Source organism: Mastigoproctus giganteus, chromosome 6, assembly GCF_048544385.1.
Source record: "Mastigoproctus giganteus isolate SK-2022 chromosome 6, ASM4854438v1, whole genome shotgun sequence".
In the NCBI taxonomy this organism is placed as follows: domain Eukaryota; kingdom Metazoa; phylum Arthropoda; class Arachnida; order Uropygi; family Thelyphonidae; genus Mastigoproctus; species Mastigoproctus giganteus.
This window is the reverse complement of record NC_143580.1, coordinates 53709963-53726842: the sequence shown is the minus strand read 5'-3', so window position 1 is coordinate 53726842 and position 16880 is coordinate 53709963. Positions and strand designations below refer to the sequence as shown.

Sequence of the window (16880 nt, the reverse complement as noted above, 5' to 3'; positions counted from 1 at the left end):
GCATCATATGCCTCTGCTAATGCTAATCAATGGACCCAACATATGCCAAGAAAACATTCCCCACGCCATAACACTGCCCCCACCACCTTTCACAGTAGTCATCAGACATGATGGGTCCATGGATTCATGTTGTTTTCACCAAATTCTGAGCCTTCCATCAACATGATGCACCAGGAACTTCGACTTGTCAGAGCAAGCAACTGTTTTTCAATCCTCCATAGTCCAGTGCTGGTGTTTCTGTGCCCACAGGAGGCGTGCTCTTTTGTTCTTCATTGATAACAAAGGTACACGATGTGGTTGTAGCCCATTCGCAACAAAGTGCGACTAGTGGTCCATTGCGATATTTTGTTCTGCACACCAAGGTTGTATTCTGAAGTGTGTGCAACATTGTGGCCCGTCTGTTTGCTTGCGCAATTCTAGCCATCCTTCTCTGACCTCTCTCATCAACAATCAATTTTCTTCCATAGGAGTGCCATTGAGAGGATGTTTTCTGTTCGTTGCACCATTCTCGATACACCCTTGAAACTGTGGTGCGTGAAAAATTCAGGAGAACTGCCATTTCAGAGATGTTTTGTCCAGCACGTCTTGCACCTACTACTATGCCATATTCTAAGTCCATTAGATCACTCCTTTTCCCCATTCTTTCTACAGTTTGTATGCTTAACTGATACTAGAAAGGTTGTTCTGCTGCATCTATATCCACAACTGTGGTCATGTGACTTTCAACATTGTGGGACAAACCATTTGTGTGCACAGCAGGGGTGTACCTAATAAAATGGCAGCACAATGTGTGTGTATATATATATATATATATATATATATATATATATATATATATATAATTATACATATATTTAAATAATGTTGAAATAGTTGGAAAACGGAATATTTTATAATATAAAATAATAAAAAGGACGGTACAGCATACATCAGAGGCAGCAAAAAGCATATTCCTCTACATGATGCTTGAAATATAACCATATAAATTAGAATAATGATTAAAATATATATATATATATATACAGGGTTATTCGAAATGAAGTCCGGGGTTCGAGAATTTTTTTTTGGGAAAGCACATGTGTCATAATCATTTATAGCCATATCGAAAGAACGCATAATATCTCAAGTTTCGTTCCCACGCTCGCGATGTTCGGTATGCTGCACGGCTAACCACCAGATGCCGTTGGACGCATACCGCCGTGCAGTCATTCATTTGCCTGTGATGCCAGTTCTGCTCTGTTGCGACATGGCTTTGGAATTTAATGAGAAAGCTTTTACTGTGTTGGAGTTTCATGTAAGTAAATCTGTTACCATTGTGCAACGCCACTTTTGGACAAAATTTAAGAAAGATCCACCGATGGACAAGACAATTAAATGATGGTATACGCAGTTTAAGAAGACAGGATGTCTGTGCAAGGGAAAAAGTCCCGGTCGCTCACCCATATCAGCTGCTAATGTGGAACGCATTAGGGAAACTTTTTTAAGGAGCCCAAGGAAATCCACTACGAGGGCAAGCAAAGAACTTCACATCCCACAAACTATAGTTTGCATGTTTTGCGGAAGTGATAACTAATGAAACCATATCGTCTAACCCTGTTGCAGTCTTTGAAACCAGATGATCTGTGCGCGAGGAGTAACTTCTGCACTGCACTGCACGGAACAAGATGACACATTTGCTGACAGAGTGATTTTTTCTGATGAATTGACCTTCCATTTGTCGGGGAAAGTGAATAAGCAGAATGTGCAATTTTGGGGGACATCAAATCTGCATACACATGTGGAACACGAGCGGGACTCTCCAAAAGTAAATGTCTTTTGCGCCATATCTCAAAGGAGAGTTTACGGTCCATTTTTCTTTTGTGAAAAGATTGTAACTGGGGAGATTTATCTGGATTTATTATGCTTATGGCTTCTACCCCAGCTACAGGACGATAGTGCGAACTTCATCCTACAGTAAGATGGTGCCCCATGTCACTTCCATCACATAGTCCGGAATTTTTTAAACCGCCATTTACCGCAGCATCGGACGTGGGAGTGCTGCAGATCAGCAGATTGAATCCTGGCCGCCTCGGTCTCCCGACCTAACACCATGCGATTTCTTCCTGTGGGGTTTCGTAACAGATAACGTTTTTGTGCCTCCCTTACCTGCGACTATACCAGAACTGAAAGATCGGATCACCAAAACCATTGACAGCATCACTCCTAACTTACTAAGCATTATGTGGGAAGAATTCCTTTTCCGAGTTGATGTCTGCCAGATCACTAAAAGCTCTCATATTGAACATTTATGAGGTATGTAAAAAAACTTCATTACTATACTTGCATTCTGGAAATATTTCTTTCTTCCTATGTCTGCTCATGTATGTACAGGAATTGTTTGAAACACCGGACTTCATTTTGAATAATCCTGTATATACATACAGGGTGTCCCAGGAGGAAAGGTCAATATTCTAGGTGAAAGGATAGGTCATTTTAGGCAAAAAAGTTCATATAAACATGTGCCCTATCCCAAATTGTTTCCGAGATAGAGCTGCTTTAATGTACGTTTGTTTTGAAATTGCCGCACAATATTTTCCTTCCCTCCCATCAGACTGGCATTTGATTGTCAATTGTCAGCCATCAGTTGATTAGGGGACAGTGTCACGCATCTTGAATTTTGTCATTGTTAAGTGTCAATCATGAAGTGCTTCCATCAATACTATTTACTGATAAAACACATGACGCCACGTTTACCTGGAATGGAATCAACACGCGTAACACTCATCGATGGTCGCACGAGAATCCACATGGTACGGCGGAAACAAATTTCCAGGTTCGTTTCTCAATCAATGTGTGGTGCGGTATGATCGATAACCTGTTGATAGGTCCCATTATTTTATAACATCAAATGACAGGGTGCAATTACCTTCAATTTTTGCAAAATACATTAGCTGAACAACTAGAGGACGTTCCTTTGACCACACGGTGTGCTATGTAATTTCAGCATGACAGGGCCCTTTCCCATTCCTAACCCCATTAGATTTTTGTTTATGAAGAATGAAGAGTGAAGTGTACAGAAGAAAGGTGGATACAAGAGATGATCTGCTAGCTCGCATAATGGATGCTGTTGCCCATATAAAGGAACATGAAGATACACTTAGACAAGCAACACGCCATATTCTCATGAGAGTAGAAAAGTGCATTGAAGTTAATGGTGGCATTTTTGAAAATTTATTATAAACTGTTCCAAATTTGTCACTTGAAAAATAATTATTCAAATGCCTCTATCTCGGAAACCATTCGGGATAGGGCACGTGTTTATATGAACTTTTTTGCTTAAAATGACCTATCCTTTCACCTCCTGGAATACTGACCTTTCCTCCTTGGACATCCTGACTATATATATATATATATATATATATATATATATAGTCAGGATGTCCAAGGAGGATATGAATATATATATATATATATATATATATATATATCAGATCCTGATATATATATATATATATATAGTCAGGATGTCCAAGGAGGAAAGGTCAGTATTCCAGGAGGTGAAAGGATAGGTCATTTTAAGCAAAAAAGTTCATATAAACATGTGCCCTATCCCGAATGGTTTCCGAGATAGAGGCATTTGAATAATTATAAACACTGCCTTAGAAAATATAAATAATCACATGTTCTTATTTTTATCATACAATATTCATGAATATGGAAAGCCATGAGATATAAACGCTAAATTACTTTCTCTTGGTTTTCCTCGGAAACAAGTATACAAATAGATTGAATGTTGAACCAGATTTAAGGATAAAACTGTCTTCTTTTACTCCTGACATGAAACTGCTATATGATGTTAAATAGCATCATTGTTCACATTAGCTTTCTTTTTAGTTATTTAAATGCTATAACCATAATAAATGACTTATTGTATAAATTTAATAATGAATGAAAATTTATTCACTTTTTATTGTTTTTTTATGTACATTTATATTTTTGGGACAAAAAAAAAGTACTGAAAAAATTTGTCCACAGCTATATGGCCCACAGGTGTAAAAACTGGCCCCATATAAAATTTGAGAAACCCTGCACTTTTCATTTAAAAATTTGCAACACTGCCTGGACAGTTTCAAAGCTTACTGGCTTCTACGAGTTAAAAATAAATGTAACTTAAAGCAAACACAAGTTGTTAAGTTTTTAAATGGAAGTTTTACTTCCATGGACTGCTTGGCTGTCCACCAGCTAATGAGAAAAACCAGTGAGCTTTGAATAGCTGTTCAGGCAGTGTGTCAGATTTTTAAATGTATAGTGGATTCACCCATTTCAGTGATGCTGCACAGTTTAAAAAGATATTACTAACTTAGGCAGAACCACGGATAATAGTATAATAGGATTCATCTCCAAGTTCAACATAAGCCCAAGCCTTAGCACTGAGTACTCGATTCTCAGTCTTCAATGAGAGTAGAAAGCCTCTCTGTGATTGAAATCAAATGCAGATAAAGTGTACAAATTTTGATTTGATTTTAACTATTACATTGAAATACCCCTTCAATCCTATAGTGGTATATTTACTATAGGATTCAATTTTTTGTAAGTAGTATTAACATCTCAAGTGGAGTTTAGTGTACCATTGTTTTTACTGGTTATTGGGTATTTTTCTGTGTTGTTTATTGTAATTGTGTTTGTTTTTTAATAGAAAGTTGGGGAAGTTTAAATATGTCATTTGAGAATTGGTTTGTTGAAGATTAGGTTAATTTGAAATTTTTGAGTGATACGATAGCAAATTCAAATAAGTTGCCATTGTGTCGACCTCAGTCAGGTCACAGACCATGAAGATTTGGCATTAGGCCAATATTATATATTTGGACAAACAAAAATAAATAAATAAATGAAGCAAAGAATTTTAAAATACAATTTATTGTATTTTGTGACAAAATGTGTAATTTACCTCTTACAAGCACATATGTATATCTACACTTGTCGTGCATGGGTTCTGGGGTGGGAGGGTTTTTACGTACATAGATCTACATTTTTGAAGGCCACTCCAAATACTAGGTTTGTTAATGTATATGTCTTTTTCAGTTTTTTTTTTTTTTTTTTTCAGTACCTGCTGTTATCTTAATTTCATATCATATCATCTGTTTCCAGCTAATTGTAAACACAATTTATAATAGATGACAGCATTTTAAAAAACTTTGAATATTCAGGAGATTGCACGTATTAACCTGTTCTCCAAATTAGGCTTACAAAAGCCAAAATTGAAAAAATTTGGTGGAATTCAAATCCAGAAGTTTATAAACTTGAATCAAGTGATATATAAATAGATGTTAGAGGATATTATGGCATTAAAAAGAAAAAAGATTTATTTTTACAATTTTTTATGACTTTTAAGGATTTTTTTTATAATTTTGATTTGATTTTTTTTACTGTAATTCTGCTGTAATATTGAACAATAAATCAAAATAAGAACGTATTAATATTTAAAATCATTTATATACAAGGTCTACTAGTAGCCCATATACATTTGGAGAACTCACTCACAAAAGGGTTAATTAGTTTTCATTAATTTGGAAAAAGATCTGTAAGTGCCATTCATATATTGCCTGTTCCAAATAATATTGTAATAGGTGCATTATGGCCTTAGTAGCCCTTGCACCAATAAATCAAACCAACAACAACGTTCATATAGTGTTGAAACATAGTTTGTTTTTTTTGCTAGAGCTCTATTAAAAGCCTTTCATTTTTCAATTTCTGATTTATTACGTTTAGAAGTTTGTAAGTTTGAGTTGAATTCAACATCTACTAAAAACTAGTTGCAAAAAAAAAAAAAATAAGAATAATAATGCTTCTAGAAACTCTCAAGGGATGCACAAACCATATTGAGGGCCATATGTGGCTTGTGGGCTTCCAATTAGAAGCCATAATATAGCTGATACAGAATACAAATGTTAAAATAAAATACGGCCTTTTTGAAATTGCTATAAAATCCTTTTACAACAATGTGAAATTAGAAAATATATCTATAAATAAAAGAAAATATTGATTTTCAGTAATGTTTCAGTAGTTTTGGGAGCATTCTTTGCTCTAGATACATTAGTAATAATAGTAATAAGAATAATGACCCAGCACAGATTAAATGTTTCTGATAAAATGAGATAAAGAAAATTAATAAAAACTTTCCAAGCTAGACAACTGATTGTGTGTTAGTTACACAGAATTGTTTTAATTCAGTATAACTAACACAGAATTAAAAAGTACACAGTAATAAATCAAGAGAAATTGTCTTGGCTCTGATAGGCTAAAATGCAAAACCAAAAGTCCTGAAATATTGATTGATTGATTGAGGACATAACCTTAAGTATGGTTTTAATGATTCATACGTAGATAAGGAATTGCCTATTTCAAAAAGTGGCATATGGATTGCAATATGTAAATATGATAGATTTAGCATTAAATTATTTCACATTAAAAATAATAACAAAAAACTGCATGCACCTTTTATTTTTTTAAACAGGTATGTGAATAATATATAAATTATAAACAAATATACTGTTTTTTAGTTTGAAGTGTTTGGAAGGAAATGACAAATGTTTTACCATATTTACTACATTTTAGAATAAAATGTTTCTGACTTATAATTTTTTTATTGCAGTATATTGTTTGGATGCTAAGTGCCGTTTTGATGATAATGCCATCTTCAGACAGACAGATATATTTAATTTAAGGGACTGGACACAAGAAGATGAAAGAGAGCGAAGGGCTCATGAGCACAATCTGAATTATATAGCTCTAGATGGTGATATTGGTTGTTTAGGTAACTGAATTGTATATTTTAATTTTGTATTAAGGTACTATATTATATGTCTTTTTCTCTAGGATACTATATTTTCATGCATGTAAATGCTCTGATCCTGTATCACTCTATCAGAGGAATATTAAAGAGAGAGCGACAAATTTATTTCAGCTATTGTAAAGAGTATCTGTTAAGAAACATAAGTGCAGTCATGATAAACTTCTCTGAATGTCAGTAGATGATTTTGAAGACTAAAGGACATCTATCATATTGGATTTATAGGCATGAAAACCCTTAAGTTACCTATATTTAGTGATAATTTATTATATGTCACTGTGTATATATAATTTTTTAGAAAAGTGGTTGTAGCTGTTAGAGCCTTTACTATCAGTGGCTTTTATATGCAGGTTGCATTCCACATAGGAAGGGGAATGATGATTAGATGTTTACTTCAAATATTTTATATAGTAGAAGTTATATGGCCTTAGAAATAGTATTAATAATGGTAGAATGATACAGTTAGGCCAGGCTTATTTATCATCAGCTGTTTAAAAAATATATACGAAAAATCGTCTAATTACATTATAGTAGTTTTTCAACCCTGTCATTAAATGTACACAAGCTCGTGATTTTTTTGTTGTTGCTATTAGTTTTTAGGCACACCTGTGGCTTCAGCTGTATTGTACTGTTGTGTATTTGTTGACTGATTTGCATGTTACATTGGCTTAAAATCCCAGAATAACATGTGGGATTTTAACTCCCTCCATTTGAGATGAGTTAACTATGGCTCCAATTGAAAAGGCCATCAGAAATTCCTCCAGTCCATGATGGGACTTGAACCCAGCCCTCTCAAATGAGTGACAAGTGTCAGAACCACTGTACTATTATGGAAAACCTCTCCAGTAATCTGTATTACAGTAATGTTCAGTGTTGCATTAAAACTGCACTATCTAATTTTTGGAGATTGTTATTTTTAGGCTGGTTACTTTACTAAAATTAGTGTCTCTTAAGGCACTAATGCACAAAGTATTTAGTTATAAAAGGTATGAATGAGACATAAAACAGTCCAAAATAATATCTGAAAATACACTGATTTGAGATGCTATGGCAACTTTCCAGTGTTCACACAAAATTATTTGCAACTGCTAAAAACTACTAAGTCAGCCCTTATATTCTAAGGCAGCTCGGTTGGAATTCATGATTATGGAGTATAAAAAGGACTATTTATTTTTAATATGACTGCAATTTTTATATGACTGTTTTTAGTGTGACCATGATTTTTTAAATGTTTTTTAATATTAACATTTATTTTTTTTAAATATGATTGTAATTTTTTTAGCTTAATCCTATCACATAAGTTTTGTAAGTAGCATCTAGATTTGGAATAAATTTGTTGACCGAGGTGCAACTCATAGCACCTTTGATGAACTCTGAATTAAGATAAAAATATTGATCACTATGTTTTAAAAACTTTTAACACTTATTTTTTTAGCATTTTGCTTTAATAATAATCACTTATTATTTTAGCATTTTGCAACAATAATTTTTACATTTCAAAACTGACAATATTACATTTCGTTATTATATCTGATCTCATAACAGTGTTCCGTTTGTATCTTATGTTTTGGATTCTCACATAGGTAACTATCCAGTTGACCTTTCAGTTTCTTCACTGTTAGCCTCGACTACCTTCAGAGCCAACTTGTTCTAGTAATAATTGACCTGCTGGATAAAAGAAAACTTCTTACAATGTAGTCTAAACTTCTTCCCCTGTAATTTGAATTTATGACCCCCTAGTTATGGAATTCTCTATAAAAATGAAAATTCCACCTTCATTCATTTTACTAACTCCTCTCAGAGACTTATAAACCTCAATCAGGTCCCCTCTAGGGCTCTGTAGCTCACATAATTGAAGCCTTTCTCATACAGTCACCCTTTTGACAATCTCACCATGCAAGTTGCCATATTTGGACACTTTCAGGAAGCTCAGTGTCTTTTTTCAGATAAGGTCCCCATACTTGAATGGAGTATTCCAAATGTGGTCTTAAAATTGCCTTATACAATGGGATTATGACTTCCCTGTTTCTACAGGATATGTTTGATAAATCATTGATAGGACACATGGGCTTTTGCCTGTTTACACTGCTCAAGGGAACTTCATATCTGCCTGTATCATAAATCCTAGATCCCTTTCTTCCTCTACCATTTTTAATTCAACCCACCAAGCTATTTTGGGGTTGCTATTCCTCAAGTGTAAAATCTTTCATTTTGCAGCATTAAAACATAGCTGCCACTTTTTTCACCATTCTTGAAGCCTGATCAAGTCATTTTGAAGAAGCGTTGCTTAGCACTGATCATTAACGACTCCCAATCATTACGACATCCACAAATTTTAACATCACGTCCTTTATCCCTTCCTCAATATCATTTATGAAAATCAGAAACAACAGTGGCCCAAGAACCAATGCTTGGGGGACTCCACTTCTGACGTTACACCAATCTGAAGAATATCCATTAATCACAACTCTCTGCCTTCTGCCCTGCAATCTTAGAATCTTTCCAGTAATCCCAACATGTTTCAGCTTATACAGTAACCTCCCATGAGGGGACTGAGTCAGGTGACTTGTTAAAATCCGAATAAACTATGTTGAAATTGTTCCCTACATCCTGCTAATGGGAACGGTGTCAAAATAGCTAATCAAGTAAGTTAAACATGATTTTCCCTTAACAAAACCATATTGTATGTCCGTCAGAATGCTATTTCTATCTGAATGTCCCTGGATTGCACTCTTGATCATTGCCTCTAAGATTTTTTGCTACCACTGAATTCAGACTTACTGGTCTGAAGTTACTGACTTCACTCTTAGAACTGCCTTTAAGTATTGTAATATGTTGGCACCTCTCAAATCCAATGAAATCTCTCCCAAGTCCAATGATTCCCTCATAATTAACCTCACTGGTTCAGTACTCTCTAGCTGGCTCCCTCAAAATTAATTGATATATGCCATCAACTCCAGGAGCCTTACTTGCCTTTAGGTTCAAAAGTTTTTCTAATAAACAGTCATCTGTAATTTTGAAGTCACAAATTTCTTATGTCTCAGCCTCACCTTCGCAGTCTTTCCTCAGCATGAAAGGTGTTTTGTCAGAAAAGACCAACAAGAAGTGCCTATTCAGTTCATTAGCAACATCAGCTGGTTTATCCAACACTTTCTCATACCCAGTATGCAAAGGTCTGATCTGATTCATTTTCTTCTTCTTTGTATTCACATACATGAAAAACTCCTTGTCCTCATTCTTTTCTCTCTCTCTCTCTCTCTCCTCTCTCTCTCATACTCATTCTTGGCCTCCATAACCTTATCTGTGATACTATTACAGATCACCTTGTAGATGTTGCAGGCTTCATTACTTGTCATCACTCTGTGATCTTCTCATGCTATCTTTTTCTGCTCAATTAGATTGACCAGCTCCATATTCTTCCATCACAGCATCTTCCTGATGCTATATTTTCTTAATGTGGTATATATACATTCATGGCTTCTGTGATTATTGCTTTAAAGGTATTCTGTAATTCTAATGTATTTGTCCTCTCTCCAGTTAATAGATGCCATGTAGTGCCTTAAACTGTCATAATCCCCTTTCCTGAAATTAAAACCCATGCTTTTACCTTTAACTACTGCAACATCTTCATCTTCCAACTTGCCTGTGTAAAACCTACCTGCTGCTCCTGTACTTTAAGCCCTGTGATGTCTGTGATTCATGAGTAATGATGAAGTCAAGAATATTCTTAGTGTTAGTATATTCTCTATTATGGTGATACAACTAATAATCATCTAATTTATTTTAAAAAATTTCCCAATGGTAAGTTTCCCTCCCATTTATTCTAGTCTATTAAGAGCAAATTGAAGTCACCCGTAATAAGACATTAATGCTTGCCTGCCCATTCCATCTATATGTTTAAGCTTGATTTAAGCATGTTTAAACGTAAACTTTGTTTAAGCTTGACTCCTATCATTTCATTTAGTAGGCCAGTGAAGGTTCTCCTAACGTAATGGATTTTAAAAGCAGGCAATCACATCTTGGTCTAGCAGTTGTAAAAGTGATGATGCTTTTGGTATTAAGAATAAAATTTGAACATTCAGATGGGCAAACATTAGATTCTCTGGATGTCCTGGGGCATTATCAATTAAAAGAACTTTGAATAGCAAAGATTTGGAAGCTAAGTCAAGTTCCACTTCACACAGAAAGAAATTTCTGAACCACTCTGTAAAAAGTGAAACCATTACCCAGGCCTTTTTATTGGCTTTCCAATAAACCAAGAGGTGTTCTTTATTCTTTCCCTTTAATGCACATGGATTAATTGATTTGTATATGACCATCAGTTGATCATGTGGCCACAAAACAACAGAGTAAGTTTTTGGCATCCTTGAATCCAGGAGCAGAATTTTCACTTTTTAATAGGTAAGTTTTGGAAGGCATTCTCTTCTAAAACAAGCCAGTTTCATCTGCATTAAACACTGGTTCAGTTAGATATCCTTTATACATAATTAACTTTCTTAATTCATCTGGAAAACTTTCTGCAGCCAAGAAACCTGCCGATGCAGATTCACACACAAGCTGCACATTGTGGAGATTAAAACATTTTTTAACTAGCCTTTGCTGACTAATAAACTTGTGCCACCACTGCTTTCACCAGATTCACTGAAGTGTTGATATAGTTTTTTTTTTCCTTTCACATATAATAGCAAGCTCGATGGAATTTGTTTGTGTCTGATCTTCAATCCACACATTCAACACCTTTTCCATTTTTTTAAAATTTTCACATCATGTGTTATAGAACATATCTTTGCTGCAATAGATGCACCCTCAGAAACACTGCATCGTATCTTTTCTTCCGATTTTATAATGGATTGGACAGTTGATTCGTTGATTTTGTAACAGTTTCCAAATGGCACTAAACTCTCTCCTTTTGAAAGCTTATCTAATAACTCATCCTTGCTTGATAAAGTCATGACCTTCTTCACTCTTTTAACAATTCCCATATTATGAGAAGTCATGTTTTTGTAGGGTTAATTATCCAAGTTTTAAACTTCCAAACAGTAAACAGTGCATTCCATAAATGGTAAATGTATACTCTCACAAGTGCACAACACATACTAAACAAGCATGAGCTCCTCCCACATGAGTCTTTTAATTGGATGCTTCCAATTCTTCCTCTTGCTCAGATTACAAACCAGGGGGACATAAACTCAAATTGCGGAAAGAAAGTTGTAGAATAGTCATGCAGAAATTTGCCTTTAGCCAGCAGGTGGTTGATTGCTGGAACAAATTTCCATCTGTTATTGAAGTTAATAGCTTAAATAAATTCAAGGACCTTTAGAGCGAATAGATGTGTGAAATGGGATTTTTTTTTTTTTTTTTTTTTTTTGCTGATGCTATATAAGCTTGCTTTCTTGTATCATGTGTCTCTACTAATGCTAATTAAATGTGGATGGTGTCCTAACTCTTCATCTGAGCTGAGATGACAGATATAAGGGCATATAAATTTAAATTAAAAAAAAGGATGGGTAGTTGTGGGATGTGTGGAAAAATTTTCTTTCGGCTAGAGAGCAAATGATTATTGGAACAAACTTCCATCTGATGATATGGAGTTGGGTAGTTAAATAAGTTTAAGGAAGAATTAGATAAATTATTAGAAGGGATGGGCAAATAAGGTGGTTAGTGCTTTATTCTGGCTGATGCTATATAAGCATTAGCTTATATAGCATGTCCCTTGCATCATTTTGCTATCACTAATACTGCTAGTACTAATATACACTAGTGTTCAAAGAAAGTGCATTACCCCTTAAAATTGTAATTGTCATCCGAATAAGGTAAGTATATGGCAATATTTCTTACAGATTGCATCAGATAAGATTGACGTGCGTAGGTGATGACGTAATATTGCATCAGCTGTTAATTTCAGCTATATAAGCATGCTCTGCAAGAGTTGCAGTCATTCCTTGCTTTTGTCAGGATGGCGAGTTACGTGCAGTTGACACCACGAAGAAAGAGTGCTTTTGTTGCTTTATGTGAGGAAGGATGTTCTTTCCGTCATATTGCTTATAGAGTGTCTTGTAATCAGTCGACAGTGAGTAGATTTCTTTCCAAATTCAAAAATACTGGTTCTGCTGATAGGAAAAAAGGAAGCAGATGCAAACGAGTCTCTATGCCAAAACAGGACCATGTTTTGAAGCACTGATGCTTTAAAAACCGTAAAGCTTCTTCGTCTGAGCTGAAAAGAGAATAGGAAGGACATACAGGAGTGGTAGCAAGTGCAGTAACAGTCAGAAGACACCTCTTCAAAAATGGACTTGTAGCCTGTCATCCTAAGAAGAAGCCCCTCCTCACACAAAAAATGAAAAAGGCCCGATTAATTTGGTGTAAGGAGCATGTCAAATTGACCCCCGAACAGTGTGGAAGTCAATTATTTTCTTGGATGAGAAGAAATTCAACCTGCATGGCTCTGGTGGGAGACAAACAATTCACAGTAGACGTGGTGAGGAATTACCATCCAGACTGTATGGATGCCTCCGTAGCCAGGTGGGCAGGAGCAGCAGTGCATAGCACATGCTTCTTGATTATACCAGGGTTCGAGCCCGTGACCACCAAATATGGAGGATGCGTAAAAGTCAGGGAATGACCACCGCATATCCCCGGAGCAATATGGCCTTAGTTGCTAATGATCCTAAAAACCAAAATAACAACATAACCAGACTGTATGGTGTCTACAGTGAAATTCCCTACCAGCCAAATGATACGAGGGTGCATTTCATATCCCAGAGTAGGTTACCTGCAATTTATAAAGGGTTGTTCATAAACTGCTGCCAACCATTAGAGACCATTTCAACCTACCAAGTAACTGCATCTTTCAGGACAACTCTGCTTCTTGTCATTGGATGAAAAATGTAAGTAGGCACTTCTGTAGTTACTTTAGCTTCATTTCTGCATTAGCAGTTCGAGAATAATGTGTTTACATTTGTTACAGCTGAAAAAATGATTGGGAGAACAGTCCATTAAGGAGCATGTCAAATGGACCCCTGAGATGTGGTGTTTCGGGGGTCTATTTAACATGTTCCTTATCTGGCCAGGAAACGGCCCTGATCTGAATCCTATTGAGAACTGTTGGCATCATGTGGAATCTGCAGTTGCCAGAAAGAAACCAAAGACCCTTCTTGAACTTCGGGAAGCCATAATTCGTGTTTGGAACCACAAATTATCAGTTGATTATCTTCGGAAGTTGATCTTGTCAATGCCTCGACGGTGTGCTGCTGCCATTAGGCCAGAGGCAGTTCAACTAAATATTAGTTTGTACCTGGTGAACTTTTAATTTTGTTTTCCATTTAAAATTATAAACTGAAGCAAACTGAGGGCTTCTGATAACATTTCAGCCATAATTGTCATGCTTTCTAAAACTGTTGTATAACGGTTACAAATGCTCATTTTGGAATATTTTGAGAGCATCTGTCAAATATTACTTAACTTTGCCTTAACTATTAATAAATATCTTTTGTTTATATTTCTATTTGTGATGCTAGTCATTAATGTAGCATACCATCACGAAAAAGGGTTAGAAATGTGAAATTCCCAGGTGATGCACTTTCTTTGAACACCAATGTATATGCCTTTAAGACTATTCTTTTAATTTTGTTTAAAAAGTTTTGCATATCTCTGTTAGTTTTATCTTTTTGATGATGGAAATAAATTTCTTATTATTAAAAATTATTCTCACTTGGCTGACATCAAATGCATTTTTCAGTTAATGGAGCTGGCTTAGCTATGGCTACTATGGACATTATTAAGCTTCATGGTGGTAATCCTGCTAACTTCCTTGATGTCGGTGGAGGAGCAACAGCAAAACAAGTAACTGAAGCATTCAAACTAATCACTTCTGATCAAAAAGTAAGTAACTAATTCTAGACTAAGCAGTTTGCATGGGAATAATTTAAAGGTAGTTATCTGAGTTTTTATGGATATATGTATGTATTTTTAATCCAACACCATCCTTTAAGAAGTCCAAAGCAGCTCTTCATATTATATACTGTAGTGTCAAAACCTGGTTGACAGCAGTGCATAGATTTTTGCATTCAATTAGCGCAGTGATAATTAATAAGGCCTCAAGATCTGCTCCTTCTCTGCCACAAATTTTCCAGTAAAAAAATTAAACATAAGGGATTCTTAACTCAGAGTCCACTACAAATAATCTAAATAAGCTTCCATTTTATGGTTTTATAACTGTTTTTTGTAATTTGGTATCCAGTTTTCTCTCTGATCACTCATTGCTGGTAATGGTAGATGGCTCTTTGTCTTCTAACTTCTCCGTTAATGCAGATGTTCCCAAGGTTCAGTTCTTTCTCCCACTCTTTTCCTTTTGTACTTTAATGGCCTTCTTCCATTGACCAGTAATCCTATCATAGTTTTGCTGATGACAGCACATTGCATTTCGCCTTTAAGTTTGAGTGGGGCAAAGATAACTTAGTTGATTTTAATCCTTCTGAAACTCAGTCCTGACTTATATCTTGCAAAAAGGATTCTTCTACTCATATGCTCATCTTCAATGACACTCTTATTTCTAGGCAAGGTCATATATCTCTATTGGGGATTACCCTGACTTCTAATCCCTCTTGGCATAAGCACCTTACAAATATTGCTTCCTCTTCATCTAAAAAACTGGGTCTTTTCTTTCGCTCTCGGCATTACAGCCATGCAAATCCATCCTACCGTGGAATATTGTTCCGACATCCGGGGACATCCTAAAACCTCTCAGGCTTCTAGATTCCATTCCAAAGAGTGAAGTTAGGTTAATTAATGACTCATCTCTAACAAAGTCTCTCCACTCTCTGTTTCATAAATATTCTGTTTCTGCTGCATGCCTTTTCTATAGATACTTTCATGGACATTGTTCTTCCGATTTGGCCTCTATAATTTCCCCTCTTTCTTCCAAACCAATCATTGTGGGACGATTGGTTTGGAAGAAAGAGGGGAAATTATAGAGGGGAAGCTGACTGATTGAGGCCGTGCCTCAATCAGTCAGTTTCCTTTTACTGTCCAACTTCAAACTCACAGAACCAACTTTTATTCTTCATTTATTCATTCAATTTCCATTTTCTGGAACAACCTCCCTTCATGTGTATTTCCTGAAAATTACAATCTACAGAAATTTAAGTCTAATGTCAACAAGTATCTTCTTTCATCTTCTTGACATTCACAACACATGCACAGTACTAAGTATTATAGATTCTAATACCTCTCATGCTTGGGGTTCTCATAAAAAAAATAAAATAAAATAACAAAATAATCGCATAGGAGTTAGGAAAGCAGTGCCAAAGAGAGTGAATGAGGAAAAAAAAACAACAGTGGATGTCTAGCAAGCTCAAAAATAATTTGCCTTAACCAGTGAGGCAAGTGTCAGCAATCTTAATATATACAATATTTTTTGCTGTTGTTATGTCCTGTTGAGCCAGTTTTGACTCCTAGAGACTCTTTGAATGGGTACTTTCCATTTTACTCTATCATCCATTGCATTCTGCAGTTCTCATAAGAATGGCCCACAGGCATTTTTGATACCATTCACATATCTTAACTGTGTTCTTCATCATTACCACCATCATCATCTGCTTCTTCCTCTATCTTGCCAAGCATAATCACCCTCTCCACTGGGTCGTCTATATATATCATATACCTTAAGTTCAATGGCTTTTACTTAATTATCAAGCCTGTTATGAGAACAGACAGCCTTGAACAGCCTTGAGTTGGTTGTCCTCACTGTCAACAATATCCTGATGTGTAGCCTTCTCAAAATTCAGCTTTAAAATCCATACATTACCATAGGAAGAACCAGTTCTTGTACTGTTATAATCTTAGTTGTTAAAGAAGTATCCTTATCCTTTGTAAACTTGAACAGAGCCATCTTCTTTTAATTTCACCATTGTTTATCTTTATCTGGTATGGAGCCTAAGAGAACAAACTATCTCCACTTGACTTTCAATGCTAAAGCCATTGATATTGATGTTCCTCAATGGCATGATCTTTAGCTTTTTGATGCCTAACCTGTTCACTGCACTTGCATCCA

At 35.5% G+C, this 16880-nt stretch overlaps 1 protein-coding gene across 1 annotated transcript in view; it reads left to right on the top strand.

Moving 5' to 3' along the window:
- Positions 1-16880, top strand: part of LOC150084278 (succinate--CoA ligase [ADP-forming] subunit beta, mitochondrial-like) — a 103122-nt gene that overhangs the window by 62701 nt on the left and 23541 nt on the right. Inside the window, exons 7-8 of the mRNA XM_090375142.1 lie at positions 6632-6793; positions 14568-14710. Of these exons, the coding sequence (XP_090231268.1) occupies positions 6632-6793; positions 14568-14710 (305 nt within the window). The remainder of the gene's footprint in view (positions 1-6631; positions 6794-14567; positions 14711-16880) is intronic.